The sequence below is a fragment of the Cadophora gregata genome (assembly GCF_030347475.1).
Source record: "Cadophora gregata isolate MNR1 chromosome Unknown scaffold_3, whole genome shotgun sequence".
Taxonomy (NCBI): Eukaryota; Fungi; Ascomycota; class Leotiomycetes; order Helotiales; family Ploettnerulaceae; genus Cadophora; species Cadophora gregata.
The window spans coordinates 398,143-415,571 of NW_026695926.1; the positions used below are offsets into that span (position 1 = coordinate 398,143).

Consider the following 17,429-nt stretch of genomic DNA (forward strand, 5'->3'; position numbering starts at 1 on the left):
TATCTAGCGAAGCTACTAATAATATTAGAAAAAATAATATAGCTGCTATAACTAGATCTAAAACTCTATTAAAGTCCTTAAATTCAGGCGCTAGTAATAACGCTAGCTCGAATAATTATTAAGTGTTAAGGTCGACTACTTAACACTTAAGTGAGGAATATTAAAGTAAACAGATATCTAAACTAGATTCTACGCTAAGTAGGACTACTTATACGCCGGTGCGGGAGCTAAAGGGTAGCTCTACTGTGAAAAAGGGTAACTGAAGTATAAGGGAAAGTAGCTTTACGCTATATAATAGGAGCGATATTAGGTTACCGGATTCCACTTAGACGTTAATTTCACACTAAAACACGGTAATTCCCGTGTTAAATCTAGGATCCGGATCTAATGACGAACCTCGCTTAGCTCTACTACTGTTTAATACTAATACGTAGTGTACTAAAGATAATAATATAGTTATATAATATAAACGTACTTAAAGGAGTAATGTAATAAATACCTTATAGTGTATATATAACGTAATAGAGCGTGCGAAAGTATATATAAGTAAAGCGTAAGCCTCTTAAAGAGAGTATACGAATCGTTCGAGATAAGATATCGATTTTACTATAGGAGATCATGTATAGTTATATATAAAAAACCTTAAGTTAATATAGCCTTTAAAAAAGCTAGACTTTATTAAGCGAGGTCCTTATAAAGTTATATAATAAGTAGGCTACGCCTATGAGTTAGAATTACCTCCTTCGATAAAAATCTACTCTATTATTAACTCCTCTTAATTATAGAAAGTATATAAGCGAGCTGACGATAAATTAAATATCACTAACGCTATAGATAATATAAAATATAACGAAGACGAATACGAGCTAGTTCGTATATTAGCTTATCGTTATTATAATAATACGATATAATATTAAGTAGAGTGAAGAGACTACCCCCTTGATAATATATAGTACGATATAAACGGCTTTAGTAATTTAGCTAAAGCTATATACGACTATTATAAAATTAACAGCGAAAGACCTCTTAGCTAATTAAAGCTCGCCTTTAACGCTTTATTATAAAACGACGATTTTACTTTTATAAGTAATAATCTTATAAGTGAATCAGAGGCTAAGGATTAGCTAGAATAGCTTATTACAGCTACAACCCTAGTTGATAATTCAACTAATATCGACAAATTAGAGCTTAGATTCCCTGCTCTAGAGCTTACGCTATAATAAGCTTTAGAAGCTAGTGAATTAGCTTCTTTATTACCGGCGTATTTGCTTCACCTCGCTAAGCTTATAGCTTGATTCTTCACTAAGCCGGACGGCGTAGCGAACCCCTTTTATCAGGTATTTAATGAAAAGCTCTTAACACTAGACGCTTATAAGTCGAATTATAAGCTACAAGGCTTAAAACCTAATAGAGAGCGTATTACAACTTATATACGAGCCTAGAACTGAAAACTCGTCGAAATCGCCTATATTATAATACAGATAGAAAAGGCTTAGCGAAAAGCTAATCCTAATAAGAAATAAGCGGTCTAGGAATATCTGGTAAATATATACTATTTGCAGTTATAAGACTACTAGCGTTAAAAAGTACTTTATTTTATTTACTTATTAGTTTGGTTTTATACTTGTTTTTACTTGCTTTTCATCTCTAATATATAATAGTCACTTCTACTTTATTTTTTTAATCGTTTTATTACGCTTTTAGGCTTATAACTCGATTTTTTTAAAGGGGGAGGTGATATAAAGGTAGTAGTAACTATATCTTTACTATACCTGATTAGGAAGAATCTAGAGCTCGGTAAGCTCGGTAAAACTCGGTAGAGCTTAGTTAACTTTGAAAGAGTTTACTAATAGTTACTTACTTAGTTATACGTAAAGGGAAATAGCTCTACGCTACTATAGGAGTTTACGTTAAGTGTAATTAGGCTTAATCGGGAATAGCCTAGGGAATTTGTCTATATAGGCTCGAGCGCCCTCCACGGAATCAAGAGCTTCTCAGCTTAATATTCGCACTAATAGAGAGGTTATCACCTGATCCGTGGTCATTTCGCTCACGTGCTAGCTAACGCTAAACCGTGCTATTACAATTATCTACTAGAATACGAATTAGTATATAGATCTTAAAATTAAAGCTCTAAAATATAATCCAGACTTACTTCTATATACCTAGATCTATAGCTAGTACCTTATAATAATACCCGAAGTATATAAATATATTAGAATACGTATATATATAGGAATCTATTAAGAAACCTAGTTAAGGTATTATTAGAGAGTAGGGGATAATTAGTAGCCGGATTACCTTATTTCAATTGTTATAAGCCTTTAGAGGTATAAGGTAATCTATATAGCGTTCCGTATATATACTACTGATCCGGATTATGAATTTAAGGCTGTTTTTAAAAGAGTAAGCCTGATTTCTTTATATCCGGATAACTTACTAACTACTTAGATAGTTAGAGCCTTTAAATACTTATATTTAAAGGGTTTCTTAAGCTTATTAGATTCTAGGGTATAACGTAGCTATTAATAAGACTATAATCCGGTTCTAAGGTCGTTCCTTTAATATACTAAAGATTCCTAGTAAGCTAATCGCTCGGGGATATAAGATATAGGTCCTAGCTTAGAAGAGCTACTTTTTAGACTAAGTTTTCTATAGAAAAGGGAAGAAATCATCGAATCCGGATATATTAAAAGGTTCTTAGAATATTCCTCGCCTTATAGTTTTCAGTAGTAATTTATTATCTGCTATTTATACTTACCTTATAGGGAAGCTTCCGGATAGAGGTAAAGGGTTTCTAGTTTACTTAGATAACTTATTTATAACTACTAAGCTCTTAAAATATAGTAGAGAATATAGCTAAAGTACTACTAGTATATATACTATAAAATCTAGTATTTTAAAGCGATTCAGGGATATAAAAGCAGAGAATAAGAGAAAAGATTAGATTCCCTAGGGCTATCTCTTTATAGAAGTAACTAAGGATAACTTAATTAATATAATAGCGTAGAAAGATAATACTTTAGTTCTTTCTATATCTACCTTTTCTAATAGATAGAGTATAGTAGAGAAGCTCTATAAACGCCTATCTAAAACCTCTTTTACTATAAAGACCGCTCGGAAGCCCTTTGAACTAAATCCTTAAGCTATACTTACGATTCCTAAGTTTAAGGATAAGTTTAATTACTAAATAGGAGGTATAGATTAAGGAAATTAACTTAAAAGGCTAAATACTCTTAAATAGCTCTATCGAAGAGGTAGCTATTAAGCCTTAACTATATAGCTCTTAGATATAGCTCTTATAAACGCTTATAAACTCAGTTTCTACTCTTAGGTGCCTCTAGAGAGTAAATAAGTTAATTAGACTAAGTTCTAAATAGAAGTTCTTAAGGAATATTTCAGATTTACTAGGGAAAACTATAGAAAACGTAAATCGTCTTTGATATCTACTATTAAAGACCCTAGGGAGCTTTCCTAGGTAATTAAGTATATATTAGAGCGATTTTAAGTTAAAGGGAATTATATAGTATATACGAAGAAGAGAGTATCCTAGCGAGTGCGAAGGAAGGTTCTAAGGGAGCTTTCTATTAATCTCCCTTTAAATATTTAAGGATCCGGATATAGGAAAGTCTTAATATTTAGCTATAAAGTCTATAAGGTCATACTCTATAAAGATAGTAATTGCTTTACCTGGTATTATAGTAAATAATAGAGGCGTTATAGCGATTCTCTGAATACCCTCGATTTTTAGTGAGGATTCTGACCGCTAAGGCGCTAAAAGGCGTTACCGAACCACCGCTTGAGGGGATAGGTAAAAAGTAAAAGAGTGTTTCGTATAGGAGTAACTTATAACAGTTGAACCTTATTACCTCATATGATTCTGCTTTCTCGCCCCTCCCTCTCTCTTACTTTTCCCCCTCTCTCACTTTTTGCCCTCTCTCACTTTTCCCTTGTTTTCTTTTTTAAGGTAAGTAAGTCTCTCTATATTATAACAGGTCTCTCTATAGTAGGTAGGTCTCTCCACAGTAGGTAGGTCTCTTCTCGGTAGGTAGGTCTCTTTATAGTAGGTAAGACGATGATCATAGAATAAGAGGAAAGGAGGGGAGGGGAAAGGAGGGTAAGGAACAAAAAGAAATGTCTATATCTATAGAAATATAGAATTTCTATATCTATGGAAATATGGAATTTTATATTTCGTTATTGTATAGCACTTTCATAATAAATATTACAATTCTCCTATAAACGTTAGTGGCCGAACTCCATAAATATAGGGATCTTATCCATAGGAATTTATGGATAAAATCCCCATATTAATGGAGTCCGTTGCCACCGTAGTGGAACTGGCAACCTTTCAAGCTTTTTTGTAAGGTAATCAATGGCGGCAGCTCTTTCTGCAATTTTTTTTTACCTGAATACTTTGTTACTGTAGTCTAAAGTCCAATGGCTAAAGGAGTCTAGAAGCCAATAGGGGCCAAGAACTATAGACCCCTTCATCAAGCATCTGTCTGCGTTGTAAATTTGCTTGGACCATACTGCTTTACAAGAAGAACCTGGTGCTGTATAAAGAAATTTCTTGCGTTCGGTCTCGTCGTGTCTCCGACAGCACACATCCAACGAATGTCTGTGTTATGATCCTCTTGGTGCTGAGATTGGTCGTACCCTCAAGAATCCTATCACATGGGACCTCAAGCTTGTCTCTATACGCTAGACCCTGTGCGATTTCTCTGCCAATTTTGCAACTGTGCGGAAATGAGATGTCCTTGCTCTGATGATTGATGACCATAGAGTTGTATAGATGCAGAATTGACCTATACTATCACGGAGGGAGCATTAGAGGAGAATAATGATAGTTCACGCTTTCGACAATAGAACTGGTACCTTTTGGCCTGCGTAAAGATACGAATACTTCCGTCAACAGTTAACAATTGTCTGGCGAGGAAACCTTCTGACATTTGTTTACCCAGCGATTGGTTTAGCGAGCTGATAATCCGTGTCCTTGACAAGACTACTGTTCGCGCGAGTGACAGGGCATCTGGTCGATAAGAAATAGCAACTCGCGCATTCGTAGAACACGAGGCAAAATGAAGATAAACACATCATGTCTCTAAATTCATCTATCAATGTTATCCACCTGTAGTATTGCACAAGTTGTTGGTTGCTTGGAGTCAAGCCTGTATTCAAGTCCCCCCCGAACGCCAACCCATGCAGCCCATTTTCGACGCCTATAATGCACCACACTCCTACCCAACCCGGCCGGATCTCAAGTCATCACTCCATATGTTCCCAGTCCGGAGTAACGACGAATTTTCCCATAATCTGTCCCATGCTCAATGCTCTACCTTCAGGAGCGCCTCCACCAGGTGGACCCTTCTCGAGACTGTCGACGACGATTCCAGTGGTGAGAAATCCTGCGTCAACTCCCCGTCCGACGAGTAGGTTCACACCGCCCCATGACAGCTCGACTCTGCCACTCTTACGTACAATGAGCTTCCCGATCCAGCCTTCTTCGTTCACATATGGAGGGCGACCGTTTTTCACCTCTTCCTTCTTGACTTTGTCAAGTGGGACGGCTTCCTCTTCTACTTTAATGGGAGGTGCTTCACCGATGAGATCACTACGGTCCTTAAGCTTGCCTTTACTCTTTGAAGATGGTTCAGTGCCTGTCATCTGTACATCTGCATCGTTGTACTTCGGTTTTTCTGCCTCGGCCTGAGTAAGATCGATATTCTTTCGTGGGTTGCCGTCGACGGGATTGTACAGTTCAGGTAGAACGGGAGGGAACTGGAAGAGGTATAGACGTCCTGATCTGTGGTCCTCAGGTTTTGACACATCATCCATCATATTATCGCCTTCAGCATCCTTGCCTTTGCCACTAGAATTGAGATTTCCTTGCATGCCCCCGAGTTCTTTAGCGAGAACTTCGACATCGAGAAGATGGCGCGCGTACTCTGCTCTGTCTTCCTCGGTTTGGAGAACTGGCTTCTGATCACGCTTTTTGTTGCTTCTTCTTGCTTTCTTCTCGTCCTTGGCGCCTGGAATGGCATTGGCTGATATGTCATGGCCAGCTTCAACCCCCGGAGACAACTGGCGATTCTTGACTTTGCGTTTGGAATTTGGAGATATTGGATCAACTTCAGCCAAGGGGTCCGGAGTTGTGCCTCGGATTGCCACTGTGAGATCGGGTTCTGACTTGATCTGAATATCATCTCCAGGATCTCCTTTCGTAGAGTCTTGTTTGATTGCTGGACGAGCAGAACGCTTCTCGTCAATCTCGATCTGATCACCGTCGTCGGGCTGGGCTTTGACGGCTGGGCCTGTGTTGACAATTGTGACTCGTGGTTGATGCTCATGTCTGTCAAGACGGACTGGTAGCATACCTCGTTTCCCACGACTGGATCGCGGAGTATCTTCATCGTCTGAGACTAAATTAATCAACTCAATATCCACCCGAGGTGTATCATTGTCTTGTCCAGGATAGCGAGGGTTTGGAATGTAATCCCCACCGCTGTAATGGCCCCCTCCTCCACCACTCCCTCCCCCTCCTCCACCGCCAGAACGCGAACCTGGATCTCTCTTGTAGTCTCCCACAAAGCCTCCAGATGGACCAATTCCTCCACCCATTCTAGGGGCGCTGAATCCATTAGGAGCTCTTTCTGGAAGACAGTCAGTACTGTCGTAAGTTAATTGGAAGTATGAGCTCACTTATAGACTCCGGTAGAGCCCCAAAGATTCCAGACCCGCCTCCACTTCCTCTACTCATAGCAGGCCTGCCCATTACGTCCCCTCGTCCCCTTGCAGGTCTACCTCTACCTCTATTTGCTCTGGCCTCTGCCTTCGCCGCGCAGGCCGCAAGCCCAGCCAAACGCTCTTGTTCCTTCTGTGCAAGCTCAGCACGCTTCGATGCATCACTTCGAACAGCCTTTGGCTTGAACTTGCTAGGTGCCTTTGGACCTCCTCTAGCTCCACCCCTACCGCCTCTTGTTGACGGTCCACCTCTGACCGAAGGCTGTGTACTAGGCTCGGTGCTCGCAGCGCTTGTAGAAGGAGCATCTGGGTCCATCTTCAAAGGAGGTGCAGTTCGAGGAAGTATAGGGGCATGGGCTGGGCGCGCGGGTGTGGGTGCAGGTGTTTCGGTAGGAACTGTCGCTGGTGAGGAATTGGGCGAAACGCCATCTTCGCTGAGTTGCGGAGTGGAGACCAAGGCAGCCGGTGCTTGCGAAGAGGATGTTCCAGCCACAGATTGATCTGCCTGATCTTCTGCACCTAGCGGCTCTTCTTTTAGAGCGGGAGAGCTCACAGAATCAGGTGCCGCATCTCCAGCCTTTCCACCTCGAACTGCCTTTGCACGACCCCGGCGGGCGGGTGCTCTGCTTGCAGATTTTGGAGGCATTGCAGTACTTTGATTTGTGCGGTTTCGCAAATTGAATGTCACCGCATTGATGGACAGTGGAGTGCCTCACAAGGTGAGTGAGAATCGTGGTGTGGCGGATGAGATCAGCTCGAGGCTTTCAGATGGTGGGGGACAACTTTTTCAGCCTTGAAGGACCCACTGGTGACTGATTGGAGGAGAGCTGGCGAAACATTAATCCGCTCCGGACATCAAACTGTCTACGAAGTAACAACTCGACCTGCTCTTTTCATGCCTGTCACTTTTATTTCATTATTATTCATAAGATGACCGTTTATCCTTTTGACACAGCCTAGGCTTTGCGTACACATAAGTTCTATACCTGGGTTGTTGGCGTGATTGAACCAAGTTCTTTCTTTACAGTTTGTGGTTCAGATGAATAATGGCAGCAGCGGCCAAATCGAGTACATTAAGTTATAACTTAATCTCACGGAATCACAATATTCATGTAGAACAAGATTGAAGGAGCATATCCTTTATTATACTCTACCCGGTCGACTATCTGCTGTTGGTTGCAATTTGTGAATGCTAGCATACTTCGCTTACAGCCTTGGCATAAGTAAGGTAAACACTCGAGGTTTTCTTTGCAGATCAACAGCAGACGCCACAAAAAAGAGCAACAGCAACGACACTCTCAATTTGCCTCTATATCGTCACTTCAAAACACCACAGTTCGGTGTTTACAGTTGTACGGCCCTCCACAACCTGCTTACTGTGCCGTCCTTCGAGAAACGGCGTGTCAACAAAGCCCGAGATCTTCAAGCTGATCCACGATACCTGACCTTTGACTAGACCTACAATTCAAGAAGTCCTCGAGATCAGTGACATACTCATCCATGATATCTTCACCACACATGAACGAAGATACCTCTCAATAAGTCGCAGGCCTGTCATCGAGGGCCATCCCCCGACCTGATGCAGTGATGGTAGGCAAACCAGGGAAGCCATACCGAAACCATTCATAACCACAGTGGCGAGCAAGGCTGTCCAACGCACTTATTTATAAAGAGTCGGTCAGATGCAGCTTTCTAGGACTTTCTTCCACTGGCAGTCCGAAACGTGATCGACAGCGTCTTTCTCTGTAATGAGGAACTCGCCTAACATGACACGGCCTGTCACCGTGATCTGTATATGTTATCGGCAAATTTGCGAAATGGACTTCAAGAAATTTCGAGAACTTGCCGGCAAATAAACACAAATGCTTCGAATACCCTATATGCCCTGAACATATTCATTGCTGAGTTCAGGAAGATGTGGTCTCTCCTGCACTCCAAGCCCGATCATCACAACATATGAGTCTATGAGCACTACAGAGAATGGGGTTGGGAGCATGGGCATGAAGCCAGCAAACTTCAGCAATTCCGCTGTGAGACAAAATCGCTGCTGGAGGATGATGTCGTTCGTACGTCGTGGACTACAGGTATACGATCTGCCTCACTGCATTGCTTGTTTCTGTCCCCAACCTGCACGCTCTCCGGCAACATCCATTGACGTGATATTGAATTTGCGGCGCTAACTCGAGTGACGAAAAAGTCTTCGCGTTTGAGGATGAAGTCTGATCTCTTGGACTTTTACGCGGGGTCGGAAGATTCGAAGTCAGCACCATGCCCTTCGAAATTAATAGTTGCGAGATCACCCGCCAATCAATTGAAGGTGCTAGGGCAATGTGAAAAGATCTCAATGTCTTGATAGAAGTTAGCTCCGTGGTGGACAACCTACATCAGATGTATCAGTCTCAAAGCATACTGCGATAGAGAGAACTATGATCCTGCTAGTACGCTAGTGGCCTATCCTTTAAAGGAAATTTTTTTTTTTTGGCTACAGTAATGCAGTAGTAGGATCTTGCTGCAGAGAGATCATAGAACGCGTAGAACCTCCGTGCAGGCAGATCATCGCTGCTTCCTTGACACTTCCGGACTTCATTAAGCTAGAAAAGTGTTCGCGAGACATGTTTGCTCGCGATAGCGATACGTGCTTGACGATTGTTTACTTCGAGTTGGAGAGGTGCTCCTACTTCTGGACCGCTTTACCAACTCCTTCCTCCCACGTAGGACCTACGAGGAACAAATTTCTATTTGGCAGGATAGCAAGTCTCGGCAAATCTGTCTTTAAGACATCCGAATCCTGATCGTGAGCTCCGGGAGTGCCATTCCAAACCCTTGAAGTCTTTCGTACGCAGACTTGAATCACTTTGTTGCGCTCTATAGAATTATCTATAAGTCGTTGGAAGATTACACGAGGCTGTTGAGCCGTTCTCAGTACTCAAAGCTCGAGAACTACTTGCTGGGAAATTCGCTAGATAAAACTCTGCCTAAATAACCACTCCACTCTCTTGCCAATAACCATCGATGGTTCATTTACTTACAAGTCCTCTTATTCAAGCTTAAGCTGAAGCTCAACGAGTACGATTTTTCATGAGTTTATATGTGGTTTTGTTGTTGAAAATGGGAAATGATCCATCATTCACAGGGATAGAGTGCACTTGACGTTGTTGTAAGTAAATGTTCATTACTCCTGTTCCATCTCTAACATCTTATCCTATCCTCTACCAAGCCTACCATGCGTGCGTATATTCTACTCAATTCTACTCTACAATAGCTACAGAAGATAAGAAGGGGTACCCATACTTTTGCACACGGGTGCAAGGACAGTGCCGTAAGTACTAGTGGCTAAAATAGGAGAAATAAAATAAGCAGAACCCGAAAAACGCCAGATTACCTGCCTAGTGACAAGCCCGTCCTATGCATATACGATCCCACTCTGCAGCCTGTCTACCTTTCTCCGAGCTGATCTGTCTTTATTCCAACTGTACTCCAGATGCCGCCACCATACTGCCGGTTGCGAACGGTCAACGGCCCACATATCTCGGCTGTCCACCCAACGCTGGGTCTGCTTCACAACCTCTCCCACCTCCACCACACCTCCTACTCGACTCAACTCGCAGTCTTCTCGTTCTAATTGACCTCACGCCTGTCCCTACGAATTCGCAACCCCACCACCACCTCCCACAATCTTCGGCAGCATCTTCCACTTCTCCTTCCCGGGCAATCCAGCCCCAGGGCGTCCAAACTCCCCATCCAAATCCAGAATAATCTTCAACGCATTCCTACTCCTTAAATAACTCAGAGGCCCTTCCTGGCCTTGTAGTGCCGCGCTCGAACTCGCAGACCCAACGCCCATATGCGGCGCCTCTTTCGCCGTCGAGCCAGGCATAGGGAGTAAGCCCTGCAGGACTTCGTATCCGGCAAGCGTGAATCCGAATTGAGGACTCGAGCGCAGGATACGAGCTGGTCCGCCTTTGAAGAACGCTTTGAATCCTTCCTCGCGGAAGACAGTTTGCGCACATTGTCTGAGCGACGTGTATGACGATTCACCCTTCCTGGCTTCGACTTGGAGACGGGTTTTGATGACATCGCAAGGAGTAGTGAGATAGGCGGCAGGCATGCCGGCTATTGCTCCCGCGGTGAGGAGTTGCAGGATACCGAGAGATTTGGTCTGTGATTCGCCGAAGTAGTCGCGCTTGAGGTGGTTGTAGGTAGGGAAGTAGATGGCTGAGAAGGGGACATCGCGGAGGAGGCAGGCGGAGGCGCCTTTGTAAAGGCCGACGAGACCGAGGTTGCGGACGATCCACATTGCTGAGCGGCGGCGGGCGCCATCGACGGACTTGGCGACTTCGCCTTGGACTTGGAGACGGATTTTGACGATTTCGAGGGGGTTGGTGAAGATCTGTTTTGAAGAGATGGGTGGTTAGCGAGGATGAGGTAAATAGAGTTTGGGGGAAAACGTACGACTTGGCATGCACCTGCACTTCCACCGGCTAGAATCTCATGAGGAATTCTAATTGATCCGTCTTTGCCGGAGAAATGTCCTCGAACGAGATCGTTGACAGTCAACTTGATAGCCTTTTCGGGAGCGACACCAACAAGTTGAGGCAAGACACCAGAATACAAGCCCTTGAAACCCTCGTTCTTGATTACCTTCTTGGCGCAATCGAGAGAATTTTTATACAACATCTCTCCTACTCGTGATGATCGCTGGTTTTGCATTCGGGTTTTGACCAGATCAATTGGATACACCATGAACGCACCAAACGCACCAGCCAATGAACCCAGAGCGAAATGATGTGCTGACTCCAAGACGTTGTGTAGGAAGCCTTGGCCGGCTGCCTTGACTTTTGCCACATTCGCACTTCCAGCCTCTGCGAAAGCGTTGTAGAGCGGGTTACGCCATGAAGCGTCGAGGACCTTCGCAAAATCGGAGAGGCCAAGTCGTCCAGATGGCTCGTCGAGACTGGCAAAGTGGAAAAGGATGTCTGCCTCCATCGGAGTAAAGAGGGAGAAACGAGTTATGCGCGCGGCTTCATTGAGGAACTCCGTACGTGTGATCTTGCCATCTGTACTTTGCGCCGTGGCTTGTCGAATGATCATCTCCACGAGGTCCATCTCCCTGATAATGTTCTGGAAAGCACGAACATTGGCGTACGATATCTTGCTGCCGGTCGAGATGTTGCAGAGTGTGTGGAGGTTCTCCAAGAGATGATCTGAAAGCTTGTGTCGCGACGTTTGGAGGATGATGCGTTGGAACTGCTCAGGTTCTATATATCCGTCTCCGTCCTTATCGAAGTAGTGGAAGGCTTGTCGTATCCTCTCTCCTTGTAGCCCTCGAAGCATCTGTGAGAATTGGGGATATGTAAGATCATGTCGTCGCTTCTTCCCTCCACTGTAAAGAGTCGCCCATTCGCAATTCCAGTCAAACGGTATGCTATCCGGTCCCTTGTTCATCTCGTACAGCTTCTTCAAGTCATCATACTTGACGGTTCCGGTCTGGTCGACATCGAATAACCGGAAGGCAATTTCGTACTCGGCGTCTGGTTTTGCGAGGAGGTTCTCGAAAGTCCCCCAGTCAAGGAGGTTGATCTTGCCCGTATTCTTCCTGTCAGCGACTTTGAATAGAATGGCATATTGTTCGCGTTTGATCTTATGCTATATCCACAAATGTCTCATCAGTCACTTGCTTTTCGTAGAAGGTACAACGTGGGCGAACGGCGAACTCACGTAATCCTCCTTCGGCGGCGCAACCGCGTTAATGAACTCCTCCTCGCCCATGTACAGCTCGCCAGTACTCTCATCCTTCTTCGCGTTTTTGTCAAATATGTCCTTGGACTGCGCCGATAATTGGGCGTGGACTTCTGTGCCGAGGAGGGCCTCTTTCACCACCTCCTTCGCTGTCGAGAGATCCGCCATCCTGACGTTTCCAGACTCTCCAAGGTGTCAAGCTCAACCGGGTGGCTTCAACTTAGGTAGAAGACTGTGGGTTCCAATACTGACAAGAAAGAAGTTTTGGTGGCTGCTTAAAGACTGAAAAATGGGTCAATTGGCCGACGGCGGCGGCGCAAAAAGCAAGGTTATTAAAATCCACAGGATGCGCCAATTGAGCGCTCTAGCTGGATCTGGCTCCTTGGAACCTGTATCCGTGTATTTTAAAGCGTATTGAATCTGGGGAAAGTCGGGGTAATCGTCTGAGTGTCTTTTTCATGAGCTCTGTGGTGCAGTCCTCCCTGGCTTGTGCTGGTGACTGCTAGCTTTGGATGAGAGAAATTTGTCTCTGTCGGAATTAAGTCGGAAGACCTTCCTTGTTCTTTTGGCCCCCTTAGCCACTAGGCAGGATCGGTGGTCGATAAGATTGGCTGCTGTGCCGTATGGCTCGGCCAAGAAATGATCCGCTCCGCTGCCGAGCCCCTGAAATGCCATCCGAACATGCGAGCCAATGAAACAAGCATTTCCGAGAACTGTGTTTGGGGATTGTTTGGTGAATCATCAAGATACAATTCAAGAAAATCAGAGCTGTGTAGCTTCTTCTATTTCGCGTGCAAAGCATACACTGTTGAATATCTTACCAGACCAGAATAGCTGAACAATAGGGCTTGGCAACAAAATACGAGTTATTGGATAGTATGATCAGGATGAGCTCAAGTGGCGCGTTGTTACTGGCGGTGGGATGGCATGCAATAGGGAAGAACGATTTTTCAGAGAGCATTACAATAGCCTTCAAAAAGCGGGCTACCGCAATATGCCATCACACCTCACAGAAGGATGGGAAGAGATGTATCTATAGAAGTATTATTAACCTCTACTCTAATTAGTATGCACACTTCCCTACACTCCTTTGGACGCCCGGGAACGCCGGACATCCAGAGATCAAAGAAAGCGTCTGGCAATTACACGGTATTTCTCGCAGAAGGGAAGGAACAAAGGCAATGCATTAACCGAGCAAGCGCTCTGCTCTCTATTTTCACCATTACCCCCAAGCCCACAAGCAGGTGAGCGATGAAGCAGAAAGGGAAGGTCGTGGTCTCGTCTCATCGTGGTATCGTGACGCTGGAAATGCAGAATGCTTTTGGGGGACGAAATGATCGTTTCGGATCTCGAAGGCGAGTTCCAAGAAGTAAAGGGCATGTGGAATCGAGAATCTGGAAGGGAAATACCCATGGCTTTTGCTCTGTAGGTCCGGATCCAGATACAGTCAAGCAGCCTATGCCAATCTGATGGTCGATAGGGAAAAAATCGATATCTGGTCCAAAAATATACAGAGAAGGGTAAACGAGGATGAAGTTCATCTCTGAGAGACAAGCATTTCCTAACGTTGGAAGAAAGGATCCCGATCAAAGTCCTGACGGGAAGGAAGGGATGGACGTGAGTACATCGCCGGAAGACGGAAGCCCTTGGCCATTTCTGCCTGAACGAACTGGGAGGCGCGCTTGTATCGGCGATCCGAGTATTTGTCAAAAACAGCAGCATGGTGCTTGAGGGGGTTCTCGCAGCACTCCATCATCATAGAAACGATGGGCTTGAGCTGTGTCCAAGTATATCCGGAGTAGTACACGTGGGCTGGGGACTGTGAAGTGTTAGTTATAGCTCTGAGGATAGAAGAACGAAAATGCTCACCCAGTCACCCTTCTTCAACATGGTACGGGCAAAGCAGTGGGCACCAGCAGCGACATAGCTGGGGGGGCTGCCGACGAAGCGTTCGTCCATGACAGTCACTTCTAGGAAGTATTTCGCTAAGGTTCGAGTTTCCAAATCATAATCATCCGCCTTGCTAATACGTCGAAGAAAACTCATTGGTCCGGGCCATCCAAGCTCAAATTGCAACATACTGAGCATGAATCGTTCGGCCTTCAAGATCTCATCAACCGTGTAACCTCCATCTACCATGTAGACGATCTCATTTACAGAAGGACAGTTGATCTCCTCGTATTTTGCAGCAACGAAGATAGCGGTGGCACCAACCAACTGCAACTTGCCTAAGGAGACAATCTTGCAGGATAGGAAGCGGTCAATGTAGTTGACACAGAGGAACAAAGTCTCTGGGAGGAGGGAGAAGCGATGATGGACCTGAATCAGCCAGTCCATGAGGACGGACCGCATGGACCACTGAATCTCGGTCTGGGTATCCATGTAATTGGCGTTAGGAAGCATCTTGTTCTGACGCGAAAGACTGGTTAGCTTTGATCCAAGGAACACAAACAGTGCGAGGACTGAGGTAAACAAAGGCGCCATTAATGGCCAAGGGTGGTCACATAACAGGCCTTGGCTACACAGGGACGCGTTTACCAGGGCAAGGGTGCAAGGGGAGAAGTTTGGTGCGTGTCTTACCTCAAGCTCACGCATGTATGCGAAGATCTCGTCACCATACTCGGCCACCATACTGGTATCCCAAGCCTCATCCTCAATCTCCTCCATAGTGCGAGCGCTCTCTACAGCATGCTTGGCAGCTGCAAGCTCTCTGCGAACATTGAGAGTAACCTTGGGAGCAAGGACGGTGGTAACACCTCCAGTTGTATCTCCTCGGCTTCGAAATGAGTGTGCAGTGGTGTACCCTTGCTCATCATAGACCTCTTCCTCGTCATCCTCCCAGTATTCCTCCGGTTCTGGAAGAGCTGGAAGCTTGCGCTGCTCTCTATAGGTACCAGCAGCGTATGGGTCGAGAACAACTGCTGATGCGCGGACTTCCTCATAAGCTACATATTGCTCAATAGCACCTCCGACCTGGCTCTCTGCAGCATCCTGGTAGACTGCATCACTGGTGTTGTTGTCAGATACTGATGGGTAGCTGGGCACCATATTGCGTGCAGCCTGAGGAGCTTGTTGCATTTGAGCATGGCTCTTGCGAGTCTCCAAGGACTGGTGGACCGGTGCAATAACCGAGACATCTTGTCTAGCAACTGTCTTGACATTAATTTGAGGGGCTACATTCTCTGAATCCTCGTCCTTGTAGATTGTTGTAGCCTTCTTCGAAAGAGTGCGCTTCGGGGGAGCAGGAAGCTGTCGGGTGTCCGAGAGAGGGACCTTTGAAGTAATAGGATTGGAGATGGGGTCGGCAGAGGTTGTGGTATTTAAGGCGATCTTAGATGCAGCAGTATTAAGGGGGCGTTGTGCAGGGCGGAGGAGGGTAGGCTTTGTGTCGAGGGGAATAATAGGCTTGAAGATTTCATGGATCTGTTTGGATGGGATGGCGGAGTCATCATGGACAACTGGAGCTCTGACCGTGTTGCTGACATCGCCGAAGGCCTTTCTCTTGGGCTCGCCCTTATTTCCGCCGGCTGGATGCATATTGTTGAGTGCTCCTGTGGACTTGTGTCGCTGGTGGAGGGTTTGTTTTGATTGGATCGGAGCTGTATTCTCGTCGACTTGAACTCGACCCTTCTGGCCAGGACGCTGCGGCTAGAGGGGGAATATATGTTAGTTGTGTGTTGGCGCAGAAGAGATCTAACGTGGAAGGGAAGTTGTCAAGGCAATGGGTGAAGAATGTGGCGGAGATCAAGCGCGAGTTCTCGAGGTGCCTTGTGCCAAGAGGTGAACGAACAATAACAAGATCGACAAAACTTACTTGCGCGTTCATGGCGTAGCTATGCAAAGTGAATTAGAATAGCAAATGACCAAAAGCTAGTTGGAATTGTAGGGCAATGTTGCTGCAAAGATGCTCGATGGGTGTGTGGCAAATATCGCGTCCCAAAATTCATAGGGGTTCGAGAATGTCGGAGGTAGCTCGAGATAGACTCGTGTTAGCAGAGCTGCGCGGTACTCCTGATAGTACGATGCAGATCACAAGCCTCCCATGAGAAGTGGTGATGGTATGGGATGGCGACGGAGATTGTGGTGAAGAAGAGTCGAGGTGGAGAGGAGGGAGGAGAGGATGTTGTTGTGTTGTGTTGTGTTGATGGAGGACGGGATGAATGTGGAGTGGAGCAGAACACAAGATACCTTATTGAATTGGAAAGGCATGGGCCAATTCCATTCGTGGCTGCCGTGGTAACAACAACAAACCGACCGGGGTGTTGCTGTGGATCGTGCGTGCTTATGTCACCCGTCTGGTCCGAGCTCTGCTCGCTTCGCGTCTTCTCTGCGCGTCAACAACAACACTGCATTTTTGATATTCTGCGATAAAATCTCCAAATGGGTTTTATTTAACATGCGGCCTTTTGGAAACTATTCCTAGATATGCTAACAAGAGCTTGCATATAGTTTGAATTGTGTTCTGAATGTTGTATGGAATTGCGCTCTTTGTTCATGAATTGTTGCATCGACAGGGATGCGCGAAATGCAATGACGCCCTGTCACATGACTATAGTGAACTCTTCAGTTTCTCCGCTTTCTCATCCTCATTCATCCAGATCCAAGTGCAATTGCACCGATATTCAACGTTGTGCTTGTTTTGAGTCAATTCGCTTCATCTGCTGAGTTCATGTTCGTGTTCGATTGACTAGAAGACTTAGCCGCTCGGAACACGGCTTGTCAGGAAAGCAGCTATCTCTCAGCCAAAGCCGAGCCCAGCAGTGCCCCGAACGATGGAATGGGGGGCTTGAGCATCTATCTCTCTATTCGCTTTCCCATCCTTGATTATCACATCCTTCCACCCTAAATTCTCTGTTTAGCTTCCCGAAGATACTGGAGGATGTCAAGCAATGCAGCCATTGGCGGTCGCAATCAAACCGCGCTTTGTACCTGGCTGGCTCGTCATC

At 45.2% G+C, this 17,429-nt stretch overlaps 3 protein-coding genes across 4 annotated transcripts; all 3 read right to left on the minus strand.

The window, feature by feature from the left end:
* Positions 1-4,386: 4,386 nt before the first annotated feature.
* Positions 4,387-7,506, minus strand: ONS95_008697 (uncharacterized protein). The gene is made up of 2 exons (XM_058502240.1): positions 6,703-7,506; positions 4,387-6,653 (listed from the first exon to the last, which is right to left on the minus strand). The coding sequence occupies exons 1-2, from the start codon at positions 7,388-7,390 to the stop codon at positions 5,269-5,271; spliced, it is 2,073 nt and encodes a 690-aa protein (XP_058361167.1). The 5' UTR covers positions 7,391-7,506; the 3' UTR covers positions 4,387-5,268.
* A 2,388-nt stretch (positions 7,507-9,894) lies between these two features.
* On the minus strand, positions 9,895-13,179 carry AGC1 (mitochondrial aspartate-glutamate transporter agc1). Its single transcript, XM_058502241.1, has 3 exons — positions 12,463-13,179; positions 11,197-12,390; positions 9,895-11,134 (listed from the first exon to the last, which is right to left on the minus strand). The coding sequence occupies exons 1-3, from the start codon at positions 12,649-12,651 to the stop codon at positions 10,385-10,387; spliced, it is 2,133 nt and encodes a 710-aa protein (XP_058361168.1). The 5' UTR covers positions 12,652-13,179; the 3' UTR covers positions 9,895-10,384.
* On the minus strand, positions 13,180-16,641 carry ONS95_008699 (uncharacterized protein). Of its 2 annotated transcripts, none has more exons than XM_058502242.1 (3): positions 16,298-16,641; positions 15,064-16,131; positions 13,180-14,892 (listed from the first exon to the last, which is right to left on the minus strand). In XM_058502242.1, exons 1-3 carry the CDS (start codon positions 16,307-16,309, stop codon positions 14,317-14,319), a joined length of 1,656 nt encoding a protein of 551 aa, XP_058361169.1. In that variant the 5' UTR covers positions 16,310-16,641; the 3' UTR covers positions 13,180-14,316. The 2 variants fall into 2 exon arrangements, with proteins under 2 accessions (XP_058361169.1, XP_058361170.1); XM_058502243.1 differs by having other exon boundaries at positions 13,180-14,302; positions 14,353-16,131.
* Between the last annotated feature and the right edge of the window lie 788 nt (positions 16,642-17,429).

Bases quoted from the DNA above. Each gene is read 5' to 3' on its own strand.
- ONS95_008697 (XM_058502240.1), bottom strand. From the start codon at position 7,390: ATGCCTCCAAAATCTGCAAGCAGAGCACCCGCCCGCCGGGGTCGTGCA. The intron at 6,654-6,702 runs GTGAGCTCATAC...ACTGTCTTCCAG, and splicing joins GGCTCTACCGGAGTCTATAA to AAAGAGCTCCTAATGGATTC.
- AGC1 (XM_058502241.1), bottom strand. From the start codon at position 12,651: ATGGCGGATCTCTCGACAGCGAAGGAGGTGGTGAAAGAGGCCCTCCTC. The intron at 12,391-12,462 runs GTGAGTTCGCCG...TTGTGGATATAG, and splicing joins CGCCGCCGAAGGAGGATTAC to CATAAGATCAAACGCGAACA. The intron at 11,135-11,196 runs GTACGTTTTCCC...TCTTCAAAACAG, and splicing joins GTGCAGGTGCATGCCAAGTC to ATCTTCACCAACCCCCTCGA.
- ONS95_008699 (XM_058502243.1), bottom strand. The intron at 14,303-14,352 runs GTGAGCATTTTC...AACACTTCACAG, and splicing joins TGTTGAAGAAGGGTGACTGG to TCCCCAGCCCACGTGTACTA.